The following is a 14,647-nucleotide window of genomic DNA, read 5'->3' as shown; positions in this document are numbered from 1 at the left end:
AGATGGGGGAGGAGGGGTTGTTACTTTGTGAGGGTGAAAAGGGTAACTATTGCATTGTTCTGTACACCTGAAACTAACAATAAAAAAAATTAAATTAAATTAAAAAAAACTTTGAGAAAAAAAAAAGTAGTTTATGTGGCATCCCACCAAGAAATAAGGAAATCCCTCGTTTATCCTATGATTAAATAATTATTATTTACTGAGTTAAGATGAGAGGATGGATACAGTCGCTTACCAAAGAGAATCACTTTATTCAGGCATATCACTACTCTATCTGAGGCATTATCCTTGACTAATCAGTCTGTGCTTCTTGCTTTTTGTTTTGCATATTCAGGTTGTATAATTTCCATAATCTCTTTAATGAGCCATGAGGAAGGACATTACTTCCTTTTATTCTTTTTCTAAGAAGTGTTTGAGCTACATTATTTCATAACATTCATTTTCTTCAGAAATGTCTTGTCATTAAATCAGGGAGTGAATGATATGAAATACATTTTGTCTTACAATTAAAAATTCAACTTCATGCTCATTTAATACTTTAGAGTCTGTGGACTGTGAAGAAGTTGGCTGCACATGAGCTTTTCATCGTAGATAGTTAATTATTATACAAAGACTGTCTCTGAAGGACTTACCTAGTTCTGCAGACTACAGGATAATTAACCAAAGCAAAAGCACCTTGATCTCTTTTTGCCTTTTAAAGCCAGGATCTGCTGTCTGTTTGTTTCCCATAGTTGATCATTTTCAGTCTTTTCAAATCTTAGCTTATATGCACTTCCTCAGAGATGCCTTCTCTGACCAGCACCCTCACCATTCCTTCAACAGTGCTTTCTCTGAAACACTCTTTTCTTTTAGTGGATTATATTTGTCTGCTAGGGTTAAACTACACAGTCTGACTCGGTGGTTTAAACAACTGAAATATATTTTCTCACCATTCTGGAGGCTACACATCCAAGATCAAGGTGTCTGTAGGGTTGGTTTCTTCTGAGGCCTCTCTCCTAGACTTGTAGATGGCCAGTCTTCTCCCTGTGTCCTCACGTGGTCTACCTTCTGTATGGATGTGTTGTAGTAATCTCTTCTTATATAGTGACTACACCAGTTATATTGGATTAAGGCCCACCCTAATGACCTCACTTTAACTTAGTTACTTCTTTAAAGGCCCTCTCTCCAAATAGTCACATTCTGAGATACTGAAGGATAGTTAGGCCTTCAACATGTGAATTTTGGGGGATGCAATTCAGCCCATAGCATGGATTTAATTATAATTTGTAATTGTATTTTTTTCAAGTTTATGTGTTTGTCTCTCTCTCCTGCACCACACCACAGGCTCTATAAAACAAGACATCGTATTTGCTTTGTGCTCCAGCTCTCGCACAGTCCCTAGCACAGGCCCATGCTGGGGCTAATTTCTCATGAAGCTAGCGAAGCTTACACGAGCCCCTGGCATGCCCGGTTATTGGCTGGGAGCTGCTAGGAGTTGTAGAGCATATTAATAATTTTATATTCTTTTTATTAAAGAGAAGCCCCAATATTAGAGGAGCTTTAGGCTCCATAAAACCTGAAACTACCCCTGGGTCCATTGTGGTGATTCAGGAAATATTTCTAGAATGAGTGAATTATTGATAAAAAGTTGATGTGAATGCTGTGTTATAAAGAGGCTGTTTTTTTAAGAAAACATGTTTGTTATCCAGTTAGTCTAAACGCAAATGTATTTTTCCACAGAGATAATAGCATGATAGGATAGGTCAAGAAGGCTGGTGGAGAAAATTATATACAATGTTTAGCTAAGAAAAAAGTAGCATATATACACATCTGCTTATGTTTAAGGAGAATAGAAAAAGAAACAATAATTTAGTGTTTTAAGGTTACCTATAAATTAAACAAGGCAATGAAGTAGAGGGAAGTGGGAAAAGCTAGGCTTCTGTAAATACTTGTTTTCCAGAGTTGGCTTTGAAATCATGTAAATAGTTTACATACGTTAAATTAAAGAGCAATTTATACAAAATTTTTAAAATGAGACAAATGATAAAAATGAACACAATGTTCACTTGACCCATCATACTTATGAGCTATTTACTTCCAGCTCTGCAGCATTTACATGTGTTTTATGATTTTGTTCCTGTGGGAAATCTCTAAGTATTTCCTTAGTGCCCCTCAGTTTGCAGTCTGTCATCAGAGTTGCTTGGGGGAGAGGAGAGGACGCTCCTCAGTACTGACCCTATATGGGTCACAAGCAGGAGATTGATTCTTTTTATTACTAATAATCTTCAAGTGGAGCTTTTTCCTCCAATCACAGAGCCTGCCTGATAAGCTGAATCATTTCAAAATCAAGGTCTCTACCAAATCAGTTCACAAATGATGGAGCAAAGGTATGTCTAAGCTACAAAGATCATGATCCAAAAATGGGTGGAGCTACATCTACCCTCCTCCTTGTTTTGAGGTTGTCTTTCTCACAGTGTGGTCTATGGACCACCTGCATGCAGACTCCCAGGCCCACTACAGATCACAGAATCGGCATCCTTGGGAAAATGGTCCAGAAATGTGTATTTTAGTGAACTTCTTATGTGGTTCTCATGCATATCAAATTTTAGAAGCTCCATCTTAATTCATCTCTCCCTTGACACAAGGTTTCATGCTTATTCCTGTGCATTCTGTGGCTAGTTGACCCATCCATAGACTACTTTCTCAACTTCTACCTGAAGGTATTTTTTCATCGCTTACTTTATTTGGGATCTGTTCTATCAACTCTTTTCCATGGATGTAGGCATGGTATGTTCTTGTATCCCTCCTTTTAAAATCTCCTTTCCATTCTCTTTTTTAATCTAAGGTCCATGGTAAACACTCAAAAACTATTACCTGGGCTGGCTGGGTGGCTCAGTTGGTTAGAGCGTGAGCTCTGAGCAACAGGGTTGCTGGTTTGATTCCCACAAAGTCCAGTGAGCTGCCAATGGGCGGCCGGATGGCTCAGCTGGTTAGAGCACATGCTCTTAACAACAAGGTTACTGGTTCCACTCCTGCATGGGATGATGGGCTATGCCCCCCCCACACACACACACACATACACAACTAGACTGAAAGCGGCGACTGGACTTGGAGCTGAGCTTGCACCCTCCACAACTAAGATTGAAGGATAACAACTTGACTTGGAGCTGATGGGTCCTGGAAAAACACAATGTTCCCCTTCCCCAATTCCCCAACACTGTTCCCTCCCCCAATTCCCCAATACAATTTAAAAAAAAACAACAACAACTATTACCTATAATTAACATTAGTTGTTCTTATTTTGCCAAGTAGTTTGTAAAACTGGAATTGACCTTTGATTGTGAGATTCTTTTTTTTTTTTAGCTGAGCCATCCTGCCACCTGTTGGCAGCTCAGTGGCAGCTCAGCTTGGGCATTGAACTGCTGTTGCTCAGAGCTCACACTCTTGAGCAAGCTCTTAACCAACTGAGCTACTCTGCCAGCCCCACGATTGTGAGATTCTTGATCAGAGTAGAAGTCAGGCAGAGTGATAAAATTTTGGTCCTATACAAATTTTTCTGTTGCTTCTCCTTTTCACAGACACCTCTGCCTCTTCCTCCCACTCTCCCTTTTCTCTTTTCTTCTTCCGCTCTCTATTTCCCCCTCCTTCCCTCTGTTCCATTCTCCCTCATTCTCACACTAAATACTGATCTAAGTCTTTGAATTTGTCACACACTTCAACCTTCCCCTGTAGCCTGAGAGCAAAGACAACCCTACGAGAACAGAACTAAATCTGAATTGTTCACCATTGGCTCTTGGAATCAAGCCAGGTATCCTCCACATAATGAGAGTCTTCAGCAAATTGCACAGCCAGTCACTATTCCCTTCAGGATCAATGTCTTTGCTTCTTGCTGTGGATTCAATACCTCCATTTGACTCTATACTCTGTCCAATGACCAGAACTCTGCTGTGCCAGGAAAAGCAGTTTTGAGTGGAAGAAATCTTTAAAAATATGTGCTTTGGGACGGCCGAGTGGCTCAGTTGGTTAAGAGCTCACTGAAGAGTGTGAGCTCTGAGCAGCAGTGGTTCAATTCCCGGCCCGAGCTGAGCAGCTGCTGAGCTGCCAACAGGTGGCAGGAGGGCTCAGCTAAAAAAAAAAAAAAAAGTATGTGCTTTGGGGTCTAATATTAGCCACATACCTTTAGTCACTCGGCCAGGAGGCCATAATCTGAATATGACTTATTTAGAAGTCACTGAATTTCCTGAAATTGTTTGCAAATGTTAGTACATGTACACATTTCTTGGAAGAAGGCCACAGTTTTTCCAACATCTTCCATGAAATCCCCAACCAGAACAATTTAAGTATAGCATAAGGTTCCTGGGAATCCCATCCACTATCCATGGTGCCTCTGCCCAAGATACCTCTTATTTCCTCAGACTTTCAGAATTATCTTCAGTACTCCAATTGCCTCGGCATAATTTACTTGTCTTGATGACTTCCTTCTTCTTAATGAATGCATTTTTAAAAAAATCTTTAAGTACTATAGCCAGTCCCCAAACCCTGTATGGCTGCCTTGTTTTTAGTTAATTTCAATAGTTGAATAATTCCAGTTCTTCCCAGAACTTTCTTATTTTGATTCATTTATATTTTCCTGAGGTTTTGATTTGTAGTATATTCTGCCTGTTTTACTTAAATTGCAACCTGTAAGACAGAGGCTAGAATTCCTTCAATATGTTTTGTCACACCAAATATTAAATAACCACAAAATATTTTTATCATAAGAGGAACCATTCATCTCTGAGTTATAGTGCTCACTGCAATTCACACCATTCAGAGATACAGTAATACCTTGGTTTGTGAGTATAATTCGTTCTGGAAACAAACTATTCATATTGCAAGACATTGCTCGTTTACCACGTTGAAATGTACTTGGTTTGCTAGCATAATTTGTTCTGGAAACAAACTACTCGTATTGCAGCACATTGCTCCTTTACCAAGTTAAAATGTATGAGGAATGTTTGCTCGTCTTGCAGAACACTCACAAACCACATTACTTGCAATCTAAGGTTTTACTGTATTTGACTTTAGCTTGTGTCACTGGTACAATGGCCGTAAACAAAATTATTTGGAGGAATTGGCCTTTAATGTCTCTGTTCATGGTCATTATCCTTTTATCACAAGCTTATCTGCTTTGTCTAAAATAAATTGTATTTGAAATCTCTCAGGTGTCACCTTGCAATGTAAAATGGATTTATTTCAGATCAAGTTTAGACCCTAGGGACTTTCAGAGAATAATTACCTCCATTCTGGCTAGCATCCCAGGAATAGTGGCATTCCATAATGACAGTATTGTAAGTGACCCAGCTACAGCTGCTCCAGGTACCCCCTCTATTAGTCTCCTAATGTATTATTCTCTGGAAATGTCATGACCTATACATCCATAAACTTTTTCTTGGATTACCAAAGGACCCAAGAGAGTTGCCCATTAAGCAATATCATTAATTTTATTCACAGTAGAGTTAAGATATTTTATAGCTCAGTTCATATTTTATAGATAGCTTAAAGGGTACCTACTGTGTGTAAGGCAGTGTTTCCCAAACTTTAGCATGCATCAGAATCACCTGTTAAGGCTTGTTAAAATACTGATTACTGCCACCATCCTCCCCCCCCCACTCTCCACCCCCTACCTCTGCAGAGTTTTTAATTCAATAGAAATGGAGAGCAGTCTGAAAATTTGCACTTCTAACAAGTGCCCAGATGAAGGAGATGCATTTGGGTGGGGAACCTCACTTTGGAGAAGCACTTGTGTAAGACATTGATTCTCACATGCACTGGGCAGGACAGGGAAAACTCATATCTCAAGGAGCTTGTGGTCTCATAGGGAAGATAAGATATTGACATAAATAACATATCATTGTCACGTTACATGCTAGCAGGTAGAGTAAGTGGACAAGAGGAAAGGCTGATAAAACTTTCAGTTTACAAGGCCAGGGAATCCTTTGTGGAGGAGGTAGCAAGGAGCTGGGCCTTGACAGATGTGTAGAATTTCGAAATCAAAAGCTGCAGGATGAAATGGAGAACTATATCCCTGTTGAAATACGTTACATTAAAAAACTGTAAAAGAAATTCCTATTTGTGACATTTATGAGATAATTGAAAAATTGTAAATCATTGAAATTTTCAGTTGTCTCATAAATGTCAAAAATTGTGTTTTTAAACAGTTTTCAATGCAATATGGTAATCAATTAATATTAATATTTTTAATGTGATAATAGTATTGTGGTTATGTTAAGATGGGTCTTTATCGTTTAGACATGTATCCTGAGATATTTGTGGGTGAAGTGACATGTTGTCTGGAGAAGTGGATGGTTTGTGGATAGAGCAGTTTGGCCAGTGGTTGATGGTAGCTGGGACCTGGTGACAGGTTCATGACAAGTTCATTATGATCTTCTATTTACTTTTGTGTATGTTAGAAATTCTTTGTAATAAAATTAAAAAAAAAAATAGGAACAGTATAAACAAAATTGAAAAACTAAAGTAGTGCAGGGCTGATTGTTTATTTTTATTAAATATAAACAATATAAAGTACACAGTTGAACAATAAGGGTAAAATAATAAATTGAGAGTAAGTCAAAGATTTGACTTGAATGACACTAAGGAATATGGGATATATTTTTAAGACAATGGAGGAACAGGGAAAGTGTTTTGAACAGGGGAATAATATGACAGAAGTGCACTTTGAGAATATTATTGTGACAATGGTAGGCAAAACAGATTGGGAGGGCAAGAGTCTGGAGGTAAGAATCAGGTGGTAAAGGCTTGAATAGAGATTCAGAAGGTAAAAAAAAAAAAAGCTGAGGGTGGGAGTGGGGGAGTCAGGAGCTGGGGGTATATAGATGAATCTATTGGTATTGGCAACCAGTTAACTATGAAAGAGTCATGGAAGATTCCAAGATTCTAAACTTGGAGACTGTGAATGCCATTGAAAGAAAGGGGATATTTTTGAAATATTGCTAGGAAGGAATCCATGTGGTATGACCAGCAGATAGTTGGAAAGATGTGATTGGAATACAGAAAACAGGCAATACAAGATTGGATCTGAGAAACATCTATGTGAGATGGGATGAGATTGCTTTGGGAAATAAGTTAATGGGAAAAGAGAGTCAAGAACTTTGGGAAGCCTCTAAATTTAGGGACTAGGTAAGAGAGAAGAGGAAGGAGAGAAGGGACAAGCAGAGAGATGGAAGGCATAAAACTTTACATTCATGTAAGTACTTTAGCTTAGTGGTATCAACTATTCAGTCCACAACAATAGACCACAATTTAATTATGATAAATAAAAAACTGAATATTCTTTATACACCTATGCTCATAACTGTATTATTATGAGGGTTCTTTAGAGAAACAGAACCATTAGGATATATTTATATCAAATCTATATTTATATTTATTAAAAGGAATTTGCCCATCTGAGGACCATCTGGATATTTCTGTCCACTTATAATCGGAATCAACTTAACAAAAATAGTCCACTAATAGAGAGGGCAGAAAAATGAGTCAGCTACAAGATGTTCACCTTGATCTAAGAGACATAGCTGCAGTCTTGCATCAATCATGAATATCTCAAAGCCTTGATAAAGAATTCTTTTTCCATGTTGTTCACGGACCAGTCATGTTCTGCCAGATTCCATCAAGAATGCACTAGAGAGATGACCCAAGCATCATTCTAAGCTTAGGAAATAATTTATGATCTTGAACTAATAATGGCCTAAAGAAAGTACTGAAATTGTTTTCTGACTATTATTAAAATTTTAGTATCCATTATGCTGAAACTGAAGTTGTTAGATTTGTGAGGCATTGACAAATTATTAAATGCATAATGCTAAAGAGCCCCACCTGACTGATTAATTAATTCAACTTGGGTTGGGGTGGAAGGGATGTATCAGCATACCTTGTTTTATTGCACTTTGCTTTATTGTGCTTGACAGATATTGTGTTGGTATTTTTTTTTTTTACAAATTGAAGGTAAGACCTTTCACCAGCAAAATGACTACGACTCACTGAAGGCACAATTGGCAATAAAAGTTTTAAATTGAGGTACATACGTAGTTTTCTAAAGACATAATACTATTGTACATTTTATAGACTACAGAAAAATTTAAATGTGACTTTTACATGCACTGGGAAACCAAAAAATTTGTGACTCGCTTTACTGTGGAGGAACTAAACCCACAATATCACCAAGGTATGCCTGTACTCTGTACTTATTTAGACATGGCACATACATGTTTCCTTAAAATCAGGATTCTACAAGTAGTGTGATTGTCTTGTAATGGGAGTTATATGCATTGCCTGAGCTAAAGTTAGTGTTCAATTTCAACAACTTCGCTATTTCTTTGCTAACTTAAATTTCATTGTATTTAAAGCCTTGTTTATATGTGTTTTAATATGGCAACCAATTGCAAAGGAAGAAGGTAGGGTATAAATTGTAATAATAAGAAACCGTTTGAGTGTTTATGTCATAAGGACCTATTCTAAGGCATTTGCATTATTATCTCTTTTAGTCTTCATGCTGGGTATATGCAGAAGATTTATTATTATTATTATTATTATTATTATTATTATTATTACCCTCACTTTACAGATTAGGAAACTGAAGTCCAAGAGACCAAGTAACTTTCCCACAGTCACACTTAATAAATGATGGAGACTGAATTTCAAACCCAGGTAGTCTTATTGCGGAGTTGGAGCAGTTAGCCACTGTGTAATTTATTAGAGAAGCAAACTGCATAAAGGACATTAACACCTGGTTAATATCGCCAACAATATTCTCTCAAACTCAGTATATTAAAATCATAATTCATCACACCTCTGCATTTCCGCAACACCCCTTCCCCTATATACCCAACCTACAGTGAAGACAATTTCAAGTCTGCCAGCAGTATCCTCATTCTTTCAAACATCCAGGCTATTGCCTTGAATTACCTCTGACTTCCCCGCTTTATTTTTCACTTTTATCTGCAATATAGCAATCAGAGAGGACAGGCACCAAGACTTTTGGCTAATAAAAGTTTTGTGTCATGGTCAACTGGGGCAGGGACTACCTATGTTAGGTACTTACTGTCTCCTAAAGTTTGTTTTAATTTACACGTTCAAAAACAGAGAATAAGAAAAATTTGGAAATGTTAATATTAGAAGCCAATAAACAATAATATTCCAGCCACTTCCCAATGAAGAGTTATTAAAAGATGAGATAGATTAAATAATGGTATTTTTATTAGCTTTATTATTTTTAATGAGCTTTAAGTTACGAGAAGTATCGAAGAAGAGGCTATATACTTGGCGACAGAATACAATTAAAGTCCAATATTTAAATTTGTTGCAGAAATCTTTATTTGAAACTGACGAATGGCCTGTCATGGGGAGAGTTTTCCAGGAACTACTAAAATAACACTTTTCCAAAGTCAAGCTGAGTGGGGCGGTCTCTCAAAAAAAGAACTACAAGTCCCAGAATGCCCTTTCCTCCATCATTTCCGCGAGATCTCGGGAGAGCTAGATCAACCAATCCCTTCACGGAAAACCTACGCTACCAGCCAATCAGAAGGCGAATGGGCGTCTAAAGTCGGGAGGCGGAAGACGCCGTTAGGTTTGAAATTGCAACGTTGGCGCGGCTGAGAGAGTTGGGTCTGGAGACCGGCGGTTAAGCGGCTTCGCATCATGTCTTCTGTAGGGAAGGCAGCGGGGCTTAGGCCTCCCGGCGAAGGTAAGAGAGGGGGGAACTTGGCTGAGCTCCCCGACCCGCCTGTCGCAATAGAGGGAAGTAGATTTGGGGGCTGATGTGTGTTTTCGGGGGCGCTGTCTATGAAATGCAGGTCCTGTTGCTGTTTGTGCGTCTGGACCTCGCGGGGTGGGCAGCGGCGAAGCTTGAAGGGTTTTGGGTTTCACCGAACGAGCTGTGTCTGTGGATTCCTGGGAAGCTTTCCGGCCTTTGGGAAGGTTTTAGCGTTACAGAGAACAGGTGGGGCCTGGAGTCTTACATCCTTTTATAACAGAGGAGGACACTGCGGCCCAGAGAGCCGAGGTGACTTGCAGCAGAGGTCCGGAACTGAACTCCCACTCCAGTCTTCATTTTACTGCTGCCTTTCCTGATCTGGGGTGGGAGGAAGAGGCAGGGGAGATCTGTGGGGTCTTTTCCTGTGGGGGAGGGCCCGCCGTCGGGGACCTGGCGATTCGGGCTGGAATGGAAAGGGTCAGAGTTGGCAGGGGCCTTAGATGTCACCAGTTTTACCTGTGAGAAAAGGGAGTCGAAGTCATTTTCCCAGGGTCACAGAGCGCGTGCGGTTGCGCTACTAACGAATTTCTTGGGAAGGGAAGGTTTTCCAGAATTCTTGCCTGCACCTGAACCGTAGTTAGGCCCCCGTGGCTTTCACCTGCCCTGGAATAATCTAGGGTTAAAAGTACGTTGCTAACCATTTCTAGCAGAGGTCAAACTGCCAAAATACAGTTGATTGGAATATGTGCCTGATATGATTAAAAGTAACTTAAAAAATACAACGTGTTTTCTGTTTGTTTTGTAGCATTGTCCAACAAATTGGCAGAGGACGAACTGCCATTGTTAGATAAAAACATAAATGAATTTTGGAATAACTTCAAAGTCAGTGCCAGTGACATCTGCATTCTGGTGGTGGCAATGAGAGAGACCTACAGAGACATGGCTAAAGCGTTTACAGGTACCTGAAGTTAACTTGTAACATGCTGTTTTGGTTGTTCTTTGTTTTTTAGTGTCATTTCAGCTGAACTGAAACATCAATTCGAATTTCTCTTTCAGAAAAGCTATCTGTGAAATTAAAGGAAGAAGAACGAATGATTCAGATATTTCTGGAATATCAAAATCGTATGTGACAAACTGTAGATCTCAATTTTGCTTAGATTAAAAATCTTTGAAATCCCTCATATAAGCAAAACTGTATTCTGAATAATAAGAATAATAAACATGGATGTATCCATAACCCAGCTTAATAAATAGAACATCCCATGTCATACCTTCCTCTTCTCCCACCTTCCAGAACTCACCTATCAATATTTTGTTTAGTGTTGTGTTTTTGAATGTTACATAAATGGCATCATTTTGTATGTATCCTGTCCATTTTTGCACTCAGCATTATACTTGTGAGATTCATCTATACTGATGTGCGAATGCCATAATTTCTTAAAAACAAGTTTGTGTTTAAATTGAAAATCGCAGACTGGGAAATCACAAAAAGGTGGAGTTCCCTCAGCTCTTTAGGGGTCAGGTTAGTAGTCTGACAGTTTCTCTTTATATTTTTACTACTGTGCTTGCCTTCTCGCCTTTACCACGCTCCAGATTATCCAGAGTGGATCAGCAGCTTTATTGAATTCTTAACACACGAACCACAGACTTGTGACCACAGGCCAGATTCCACTGGTGATACTAAATTTAGGAGCACCACGTTTTAAACACTGTTAAATTGGAATGCCATTACTTTGGGCATGTTTTCTTTAATTTGCCACAGTCCATCCCAATAGTTTCTTTTGCTTTGCCTTACCCACTTATCAACATAACTTTGCATCATTTTTTTTTCCACTTTGATAGTACTTTCCCGCATTATTAAATTCTTTGACAATCTATTCTTTATTGATGTACCATATTTAATAATTTGTTAGATGTTTAGGATGTTTTTAGTTTTCACTATTATAAAAAAACACTGAAAATAATTTTTTGTATATAAATACCTGCACACATCTTGTTTTTGTAAGGCAGCTTTGTAAAAATGAAATAACTGAATCAAAAAACATGAATATCCTTAAGACTTGTTTTACAATGTCAAAAACACTTTCCACAAGGACTCTAGTATTTTGCATTTATGTCAACACTATTATTTTTGTAAACATTGTTGTAATAAATGAAAATTTTATGTTACTGCTTTATTTGCATTTCTGTAATTCAGGTTAAATTATGTTTCAAATTTATTAACCATCTCCATTCCATGTTTCTTCTGTTTATTCCTGTGTTTGTGTGTGTTTGGTTTTTTTTTGAACTTATATTTGTGTTTTCTTTAGATTAAGAACAGTAACCCATTGTTGGGGGAAGATAGTTTAATGTTCAAAAACAGTCTTTGAAGTCAAGACCTGAGTTTGAATCCAGGTTTTAAACTCTTTATTGCATACTAGCAAAAAAAAGCTTTGGGCAAGTGATTTAACTGCTGAGTTTTTTTCCTCTTTTTTTAAAATAGAGAGTTAAGACCTACATAATAGTGTTATTGTGACATTTAAATTTATATAAATGATTTGTATAAATAAAAGATTTTGGACAAAGTACCTAGCATACAGTAGAGTTTTATGCTTATTTGAATCAAATATGAGTTTTTTTCTCCTTTTTGGTAATTTTTATGTAGCCAGTATATGCCTTTCACTTTGATTTCTTTTTACCTTTGAGTAAAAAGATGTTTCCCCCTAGAGTTAATTTTATATTCACAGATACTGTGAAAATAGGTTTTGTGAGATTTCATTTTATATTTAAATATTTAGTATATATGGAATTAATTCTGTATTTCAGCACTGTTTGGGAAATAATCTCTTGATTTATGATATTTATCATGAATTATCAAACATTTGTTTGGGATTGCCTTTTTTGTGTAATTGAGCTGGAAGTCAATTCTTAAAGTAGTACACCGCTAGTTTATTAATGTCACAATTACAGATATTAAATCGCATAGGGCAAATCCCTTTGCTTGTTGATTTTCTTACCATATTTTCTTAACTGTTCTCACCTATGTGTTCATTATATTAAATTTTATAATGTTATATCCTTCCTTTCCCTTCCAAATTTCATTGGGACTGCATTAAATATAGAAGTGAATTTTGGAAATATTGACATCTTAACAATATTTAGAAGCATAAAATGTCTCTTCATATATCCAGGTCAAATATATGTCTCAGACAAGTTTTGCATTTTTAAAAATACAGAGCCTACATATTTCTTGATATTTCTGAATGTTTTGTTTGTTACTAGAGTAACAAACTTCCCCTTCTTTCTTCCCTCCCTCTGTTACTCCCTCCCTTCTATTTCTTTTTTCTATCTTGTTGATGTGTTCCAGAATCATATAGCATTAAAATTAGCTGTTTCTTCAAGGCACTGTGTAAAGCCATTTTCTACAATTTGTCTTTGGTGATGGTTTTTATTTATGTACTTATTTGAAGGTGGGAGAGCTACAAGGGTCATGATCTTCTAATTTTCTATTTCTTAGTTTAATTTGGTATTCTCATCTTCTTATTTCTGTTTTGAAAGAGAAATAGGAAGATTCTTTTATAATTTAATCTTTTAGGAAATATTTAATAAAACATTCTGTATTAATCTAATGAAAGTCAATATTTTGCTGTTTTCTTAGCTACATTTTGGAGAACATAGCATGTATAGTCTAGCTAATAGTTTGTGCTTCTTAACAGAGATCTCCAGGCAGAATAAGCTCATTCAAGAAAAGAAAGAGAACCTGTTAAGGTTGATTGCTGAAGTAAAAGACAAAAAGCAGGAAATGGAAGTACTGACTGCAAATGTCCAGGATCTTAAGGAAGAATATGCCAGGAAGAAGGAAAGTAAGTTTCCAATTGTACACATATATACAACATCACTAAATTTCTAAGTGGTGATGGTTTACAACTGTTATGTACTTCTTGCCTGCTCTCCAGCTTATTGCCAGAAATAGAGATAACTTACCTTAGTTACTCTGTAAGGTGTCTGTGAAGGTAGCTAAGTGGGTTTTATTTTCTTTTGTTTTAATTAAAAGTCCTTTTGATTTTTTTTTTTTTTTTTTTTTTTTTAGCTGAGCCATCCTGCTACCTGTTGGCAACTCAGCGGCTGCTCAGCTCGGGCCGGGACTTGAACCGTTGTTGCTCAGAGCTCAAACTCTTGAGCGAGCTCTTAACCAACTGAGCCACTCAGCCGGCCCTTCCTTTTGATTTTTAATATAACCAGAGCCACAATGAAATTGATATTGGAGTTTAATTAAGCATAGTGGGAGACAGTTTCACTAAATCAAATTTGCCTGGGAGAAGCCATAGCCTAATTTATGCAACAAATTTATTAATCGCACGTGAGCTCTGCCAGGAACCATTAAGCACACTTTTATGCTAGAAAGTCTCTTTGTCCAAACAACTTTCATACTTGAATGAGTGTCTTGTTTGCCCACAAAGTAATTAATTTTCAAATCTCTTGAAAATAGCAAAGTTTGTTTTGATAATGCTTTTTCTTATAGTTTTTGTGTAAGTCTACATTTTTGTCATCTGCTATGTATTACTTAGGGAGTAATGTGTTAACTTTAAGAAAAATTTTAAACTAGCATGAAATAAGACTGACTTCACATGAGAAATAGTTATGTATAAAAGAATAGAATATTTTTCCAATGAAGCAATTTCTTGGCTAACCAGTAAAAGCAAAATGGTATAAAGAAGGTCTGTCTCTGCCAGCCATGCAAACCTTTGCCTATGTATTCATGCTACTATATAATAAACTAGAATAAAACATTTCTCTCATTACCTAGACATATTTTCTCATACAGTTTTTCCTTTCATCTTGAATAAACAAGCCCCTTTTGCTAATTGATAGAGATAGAAATTGAATAAACGTAAGCAAATTCATTTGCCTGGCACCATTTTTATAGTTGTTTTCAAG

The 14,647-nt window shown here is 37.1% G+C and overlaps 1 protein-coding gene across 1 annotated transcript in view; it reads left to right on the top strand.

The window, feature by feature from the left end:
* Positions 1 to 9,475: 9,475 nt before the first annotated feature.
* The window catches only part of SPC25 (SPC25 component of NDC80 kinetochore complex), an 11,254-nt gene continuing 6,082 nt past the window's right edge, over positions 9,476 to 14,647 (top strand). Inside the window, exons 1-4 of the mRNA XM_019656602.1 lie at positions 9,476 to 9,721; positions 10,536 to 10,688; positions 10,787 to 10,852; positions 13,426 to 13,572. Of these exons, the coding sequence (XP_019512147.1) occupies positions 9,676 to 9,721; positions 10,536 to 10,688; positions 10,787 to 10,852; positions 13,426 to 13,572 (412 nt within the window). The 5' untranslated portion in view covers positions 9,476 to 9,675. The remainder of the gene's footprint in view (positions 9,722 to 10,535; positions 10,689 to 10,786; positions 10,853 to 13,425; positions 13,573 to 14,647) is intronic.

The sequence above is a fragment of the Hipposideros armiger genome, unplaced genomic scaffold, assembly GCF_001890085.2.
Source record: "Hipposideros armiger isolate ML-2016 unplaced genomic scaffold, ASM189008v1 scaffold_263, whole genome shotgun sequence".
Taxonomy (NCBI): Eukaryota; Metazoa; Chordata; class Mammalia; order Chiroptera; family Hipposideridae; genus Hipposideros; species Hipposideros armiger.
Note: the sequence above shows the minus strand (reverse complement) of the source record. Positions and strands in the feature narration are given on the sequence as shown.